Source organism: Xyrauchen texanus, chromosome 32 (genome assembly GCF_025860055.1).
Source record: "Xyrauchen texanus isolate HMW12.3.18 chromosome 32, RBS_HiC_50CHRs, whole genome shotgun sequence".
Lineage (NCBI taxonomy): Eukaryota > Metazoa > Chordata > Actinopteri > Cypriniformes > Catostomidae > Xyrauchen > Xyrauchen texanus.
This window is the reverse complement of record NC_068307.1, coordinates 800,001-807,840: the sequence shown is the minus strand read 5'-3', so window position 1 is coordinate 807,840 and position 7,840 is coordinate 800,001. Positions and strand designations below refer to the sequence as shown.

General features: G+C 42.1%; 1 protein-coding gene across 2 annotated transcripts in view; it reads right to left on the bottom strand.

Annotated features, from left to right (window-relative positions):
• Positions 1-533: 533 nt before the first annotated feature.
• Positions 534-7,840, bottom strand: part of nxph2b (neurexophilin 2b) — an 8,707-nt gene continuing 1,400 nt past the window's right edge. The window contains exons 1-2 of one of the 2 annotated variants that reach the window (XM_052101639.1): positions 7,711-7,840; positions 534-2,148 (exon numbers count right to left, since the gene is read on the bottom strand). The exon at positions 7,711-7,840 is cut by the window's right edge and continues 1,400 nt beyond it. In XM_052101639.1, the coding sequence (XP_051957599.1) occupies positions 1,429-2,148; positions 7,711-7,755 (765 nt within the window). In that variant the 5' untranslated portion in view covers positions 7,756-7,840 and the 3' untranslated portion in view covers positions 534-1,428. The remainder of the gene's footprint in view (positions 2,149-7,710) is intronic. The other variant, XM_052101640.1, reaches the window with a different exon arrangement.

Sequence of the window (7,840 nt, the reverse complement as noted above, 5' to 3'; positions counted from 1 at the left end):
CTCAATCTCAACGTCATTATTTAAAAATCATGTTTGATAGCGGAATTCAAGGTAAACAACTACATTATGTGTGGACCAATCAGAGAACCGCGGGCAACGAAACAGGAGGAACGTCCCACTGAGCGACCGCATGCTCCCATGACGCACTGTGAATGATGTAATCGGCCTCTCTTCACTGAACATATCGGACTATTTTGCAATAAACTTAAAATATATTCTATACTTCTAATCAACAACCTAAAATCAATAGTTTTACTAAATATTTCCACCATTTTTTAATAATTAATTTGCAACGCTTCATGGGATTCTGATCATGCCCTTGTGAAAGACGGTAAGTACACAGTCTTGCAACCTTGTCCAAATTTCCAGTTTGTGGTGTTGTGATTCTCCTCGGAGCTGGTTGGTTTGGTTCAATGCGCACGACTCTTTTATGAAGGATTTAATTAAAAGTCTATGGAAGAAATAAATGGGGAAAATACTTCCGAAACGGAGACGGCTGAAAAAGTAGACGGGCACTTTTGTACTCTATTGTGTTGCTTTATTTTAATGAACTGAACAAGTAACAATTAAACTGAACTTCCATTGGAACACAGATTTGTGGGGGGGGGGGGGGTTTAAGAAAAGAAATTTTTTAATTTTGGTGGTACTCAACATCATGCCACAAATGCTGTCGATTGAGTTTAACTTGTATTAAAACCAAAACATGCATCACTAATCAACACACATGTTGTTGGAACCTCCCCATATTCTGTCGCTTTAGTGCCTCAGGAATCACCTGAATAAAGTCTAAATCTTCCACTTCTTTCATTCTTGAAACATCTGGAGACGACTTAAACTGAGATTAAAGCCAGCGTGCCGCAAATCCACAAAAGCCGTGTACATCGAGCCATAAGTTACCCGGACACTAACATCGTCGTGTCTGTCATCCGCGTCTTCATCCTAAAGAAACAACGGGGGGGTTAAACTGGCATAATGGCATGTTCAGTTTACGGTTTTAACAAACACTGGTAGTCCCAGAGGTACTCGGGTGCTTTTAAGATCATTCTGTAATAAAGTTTGGCAGAGATTGGACTTGTCAAGCAACATTTTAATAACGGAAAGTAAATACGGAAAGAACAGACAGCAGAGCAGCTCATTATGGCTTCAACATTAATCTTAGTGACTGACATTGTGTTTCTGTAAACAGAAAACGGGGGGGGGGGTCACAAATGAAGGCAGTACATTTTTATAAATCCCAGCCTATTTGAAACTTCACACTGATGACATCACAAGGGTCGGGGGTCACTGTGCAAACTGAAGATGTGTGAGTTTTGGCCCAGGAGAAGGACAGGACATGTTGGTTCCTCATCTGAGCTTGCTTCCATTGCAAGCTTTGCAAGACTAGCGAGACAGAAACAACAAGGAGATGACACCTCGGGTACGGCGGGGCTATCCCCCAGAGGTGTAGGGAGTGTCACTGTGGTAGTTGTAGTCTGGGCAGACCTTCTGGACCAACTTGTAGTCTGCACTGAAGAAGTCAATGTAGATGCAGATGACCTTAAAGGGCTTGGAGCAAAGCCAGGACACGTGGCTCTGGGTCTGTTCCTGGAGGCAAACCCGGTTCGGGAAGTCACTACAAATCGACGTCCTCTTACTGCGGTCCGTCTTCTCGTATTCCACGCGACAGTTGAAGACCTTACTGTCTTTGGGTACGTCAATCGTTTCCTGTTCAGTGATCTCAAAATTGACGGCCTTGGAGGGCGGGACCAAACTGACGGACACATTGCCCAGGCCGGTGGAATTGTGCCGGAAATAGACGCTGAAGGTTCCGTTGCCGTGGTCGACGATTTTCCCAGTGATCAGAAGGTTCAGCTTTACCGTTTTGATATTGGAATGGAAGTCGCCCCAACCGAACATCTTCTTAAACTTGCCTGTTTTCACATAGGGACGACGTTTGGCCCTTGAGAGGGTTCCCTCGGTGTCACTGTGGTTGGATAACCACGCCCACAGATCCAGCGCACCAGGGTTAGATTGGGACGGGTGGGAGAAAAGCCGCAGAGATTTGAGAATCCCTGAACGAGAGTCGTGAGGGGAGACGATTTCCTCCTGTTCACTCTCACTCAAACCCAGAGGAGACACCGCTGCTCGGAGCTCCGCTCCACATGTCACCTTCAAAGACAAAAGCAGAGAGAGAACCGTTCACTGAAGGCGCTGTAGATGTTTTTAGCAAAACAGAAAGATCTAATCCGGTCATAATCATATTAAATAGTTTACAATGGTTGAGCATAGCACCAGCAAGGTCAAGGGTTCAATTCCCGGGAAACACAGACTGACAAAGTGTGAATCTTTGATGCACTGCAAGTCATTTGGATAACGGCGTCTGACAAATCTTATGCATAAAAATATTTCGATTTAGGGAAAGTTTTTAATAGGCTTTCAGGTTTTAAAGGAATATTCTAGCCTCAATATAAATGAAGCTCAATCAACAGCATGTGTGTTATAATATTGTTTACCACAAAATTATTTTTGCCTCGTTCCTCCTTTAAAAAAAACTAAAATCGAGGATACAGTGAGACACTTAGAATGCAAATGAATGAGGCTAATTTTTGTCGGCTTTTACCTCTTGAGATCCCACGTCCACATGCATGGACATTACGTTTTGGCTTCGCTAAAGGGCATGCATAATTTGATTTAATTTAAACTGAGGAGACTCTGTGCTGTCAGTAAAGGGTTAAACTTGATCAAACAACATGGCGCTGATCACAGCGGAGTTTGTCTTTGGGAGAAACGCCAACAAAACTACATCTGGTAAGAAACCTGATTAAGTCTTTACACTGAAACCTGTTTGAGTCAAAAGATTAAAGTCTCTAGTTTCATCTGATATGACATTTCTTAAATTTCATTGATTTATAGTGAAACGGCACGCTGTTAAACACAATGACCACATACGTGGACTATTGGCTCATTTCTCCTTAAAATATCCTATATTCAATGTGTACTATTACACCAAAATCTGGAAAATGTGTCTTTCAGAGGCTTTATATGGAGTTATGATGAAAATAAGGTGCATTTCAAACTGTTCTGAGACCAGTGCAGACAGACAGCACACTGGAGGTTAAGTCATGCACTAAATAGGGAGCAAGGGAGCATCCTATAGCTCTCCTATAACTGTTCTGAGACCAGTGCAGACAGACAGCACACTGGAGGTTAAGTCATGCACTAAATAGAGAGCAAGGGAGCGTCCTATAGCTCTCCTATAACTGTTCTGAGACCAGTGCAGACAGACAGCACACTGGAGGTTAAGTCATTCACTAAATAGGGAGCAAGGGAGCGTCCTATAGCTCTCCTATAACTGTTCTGAGACCAGTGCAGACAGACAGCACACTGGAGGTTAAGTCATGCACTAAATAGTGAGCAAGGGAGCATCCTATAGCTCTCCTATAACTGTTCTGAGACCAGTGCAGACAGACAGCACACTGGAGGTTAAGTCATTCACTAAATAGGGAGCAAGGGAGCATCCTATAGCTCTCTATAACTGTTCTGAGACCAGTGCAGATAGACAGCACACTGGAGGTTAAGTCATGCACTAAATAGGGAGCAAGGGAGCATCCTATAGCCCTCTATAACTGTTCTGAGACCAGTGCAGACAGACAGCACACTGGAGGTTGAGTCGTGCACTAAATAGGGAGCAAGGGAGCATCCTATATCTCTCCTATAACTGTTCTGAGACCAGTGCAGACAGACAGCACACTGGAGGTTAAGTCGTGCACTAAATAGGGAGCAAGGGAGCATCCTATATCTCTCCTATAACTGTTCTGAGACCAGTGCAGACAGACAGCACACTGGAGGTTAAGTCATGCACTAAATAGGGAGCAAGGGAGCATCCTATAGCTCTCCTATAACTGTTCTGAGACCAGTGCAGACAGACAGCACACTGGAGGTTAAGTCATGCACTAAATAGGGAGCAAGGGAGCATCCTATATCTCTCTATAACTGTTCTAAGACCAGTGCAGACAGACAGCACACTGGAGGTTAAGTCAATCACTAAATAGGGAGCAAGGGAGCATCCTATAGCTCTCTATGCAGTTAAGTGCGTTCACTCCTAAAATCTGATCAAAAGTTCAGTTTCAGGCTGCAGATGATGTTTGGACACTCAATGATCATCAGTTCATAGATTCAACATTTATAATGGATCATTTTATTTGAACATGATTGACAGTGATTGGATGATGCTGGACATCTGAATTAATTATGATCATTTATGATGTGATGTCTCATAAACATGAATAATCAACACTCCTGGACACATCAGAAACAATCTGATAAATAAATGTTAAAAAAAAATCAGACTTAATTATGGCTTGATAATATTTAAAATCTTATAATGTAGTGCCACTAGAAGTTCTAGATTTATTTATTTTTTTGCTTGTTTATTAGGTGCTACTAGTTACAAATAAAAATAAAAAGGGTCTCAAGAGGGTTTAAAGGCAGAAATGTGAAGCTTATAATTTTATAAAAGCATTTACATTAATTTTTCTGTTAAAATTGAGTATTATTTGAGCTGTAAAGTTGTGTAAATTGTCATTTTTATGTTTTAACATTATGCCACAAATGCTGTCGATTGAGCTTAACTTGTATTGAACCCGGAATATTCCTTTAATTTATGGTAAATTGGTATTACATATGACTTTCTTCTGCAGAACACAAATGAAGATATTTTGATGGAGATATGATGCGTTTATATCCATACAATACAAGTCAATGTGGTTCAAACACTTTCAAGCTCAAAAAAGGACGTAAAAGTCATCCAGAGGTTTAATCCATGTCTTTGGAAGTGATATGATCTGTCTGCAGACTCATATTTACATTTACATTTATGCATTTGGCAGATGCTTTTATCCAAAGTGACAGAGCACTTATTACAGGGACAATCCCCCCGGAACAACCTGGAGTTAAGTGTCTTACTCAAGGACACAATGGTGGTGACTGTGGGGATCGAACCAGCAACCTTCTGATTACCAGATTACCAGTTATGTGCACTTATTACAGGGACAATCCCCCCGGAGCAACCTGGAGTTAAGTGTCTTACTCAAGGACACAATGGTGGTGGCTGTGGGGATCAAACCAGCAACCTTCTGAGTACCAATGTATTATACAGAGCACTTATTACAGGGACAATCCCCCCGGAGCAACCTGGAGTTAAGTGTCTTCCTCAAGGACACAATGGTGGTGACTGTGGGGATCAAACCAGCAACCTCCTGATTACCAGTTTACCAGTTATGTGCACTTATTACAGGGACAATCCCCCCGGAGCAACCTGGAGTTAAGTGTCTTACTCAAGGACACAATGGTGGTGACTGTGGGGATCCAACCAGCAACCTCCTGATGACCAGTTTACCAGTTATGTGCACTTATTACAGGGACAATCCCCCCGGAGCAACCTGGAGTTAAGTGTCTTGCTCAAGGACACAATGGTGGTGACTGTGGGGATCGAACCAGCAACCTTCTGATTACCAGATTACCAGTTATGTGCACTTATTACAGGGACAATCCCCCCGGAACAACCTGGAGTTAAGTGTCTTACTCAAGGACACAATGGTGGTGACTGTGGGGATCGAACCAGCAACCTTCTGATTACCAGATTACCAGTTATGTGCACTTATTACAGGGACAATCCCCCCGGAGCAACCTGGAGTTAAGTGTCTTACTCAAGGACACAATGGTGGTGACTGTGGGGATCGAACCAGCAACCTTCTGAGTACCAATGTATTATACAGAGCACTTATTACAGGGACAATCCCCCCGGAGCAACCTGGAGTTAAGTGTCTTCCTCAAGGACACAATGGTGGTGACTGTGGGGATCAAACCAGCAACCTCCTGATTACCAGTTTACCAGTTATGTGCACTTATTACAGGGACAATCCCCCCGGAGCAACCTGGAGTTAAGTGTCTTACTCAAGGACACAATGGTGGTGACTGTGGGGATCCAACCAGCAACCTCCTGATGACCAGTTTACCAGTTATGTGCACTTATTACAGGGACAATCCCCCCGGAGCAACCTGGAGTTAAGTGTCTTGCTCAAGGACACAATGGTGGTGACTGTGGGGATTGAACCAGCAACCTCCTGATTACCAGTTTACCAGTTATGTGCACTTATTACAGGGACAATCCCCCCGGAGCAACCTGGAGTTAAGTGTCTTACTCAAGGACACAATGATGGTGGATGTGGGGCTCAAACCAGAAACCTTCTGATTACCGGTTATGTGCTTTAGCCCACTGTCATTAGTGCGATCATGATTTGAAGCTCGATTACACTTCCTAACGTTCCCTTTAAATGCTTCAGAAGACATAGATTAAAACACTGGAGTCCTATGGATTAACTTTATGATGCCTTATTGAAGCCCCATTGACTTGTATGGCCAAAAAATCTTCATTTGAGTCCCACAGAAGAAAGAAAGTCATACGATGGCATATGGGTGAGTAAAGGACGAGAGAATGATCATTTCTTGGTGAACTATTCCTTTAAAATGTAGAATTATACACAACAACATGAAGTCAATTGAGCGTATGTATAAGCACTCAAAGGAGATGCATCACCAGACATCAATAATCAAAACATAACAAGGATGAGACACTAAGAGCTGCATCAGACACAAAGTACACGACTGACAGAATACATCTTTAGTGCCGTCCAGAGCCATGCATGGGATGGTGAAATATGAAAGAACAGAAAACGTCCCAGGAAAGAACAGAGGCGGAGCTGCCCTACTCTCGTTCTCTCCGTCTTCCTTCAGAACATCTCATAAGCGTTCACACTTGACATGTATGTGCCAAAAGGCTGATTAGGCTCCTGAGCTTTTCTCCAGCGATTCTCTTTCATTTCCAGAGATAACGAAAAACACAATAGACATTTAGGAGACATGCATCATTAATCCTGGAGCCCTTCAAAAGACGTGGTGAATGAGAACGGAAACTGCTAAATATCTCCAAAACACACATTTATTCTGTATAGTGTGTAATTCTATGCTCGGTGTTCGTATGGTCTCACAGCCCACATAAGGACACAAAAATGCACCTTAGGCGCCCCCCGTTGTGATTCCCTGAATTATTGGCATGCCGTGATTGTTTTGCCTTTATCTAACTTTTCATCAGTGCCCAAAAATAAAATAATCAGAGCAGAAACAGAATAATTGTGCTCGGACGTAAATCCTCTTTCTGTTGAAAAGGATTCATTTATTTTGTAATAATTAATACTCCATTTCAATGTCATGAGATTTGGGACTTGCTCCTAATCCGCCGTATATACATTTTATTACAGTCGAAACAGTCCCATGAGACGGGATTTAACACCAAACAATCACACGGGATTTTATTTCATCTTAAACTGGCTTGTGGGTTAAAACCTTAAATGAACCTCTGTGCATTCACATGAATATATACAGACATGTTTTGTTCTCCCATGAGAAATAAATGAAACTTAAGATGGATTATTTACTAAAGATTTACAGCGGAAATGAGACGTTATTACTGCATATAACAGATGCATGAACAGATTATGTAAAATCTCACTTTTCGAAGAGCATTTCGATAATCGTAAATAATGAAATGTCAATCTAATCGACAGAAGGAATAACTCAAATATGTCAAATAATAATCAATCTCAGTCATTTTGACTTTGTATATAAAAATGCCGTTTTAATTAGAATTAAGGATTGTTTTGAAGCACGTACCATGTGTAAGCAGAGCACAAGGATGGCAGAGTAACACTGGCACATCGTTGTCTGTTCGGAGTCCAGATTGTTAATTAAGAAGATCAGGTCCACTCGTGACGGAGTCTGGTGCCAATGTGCCTAAAAACAC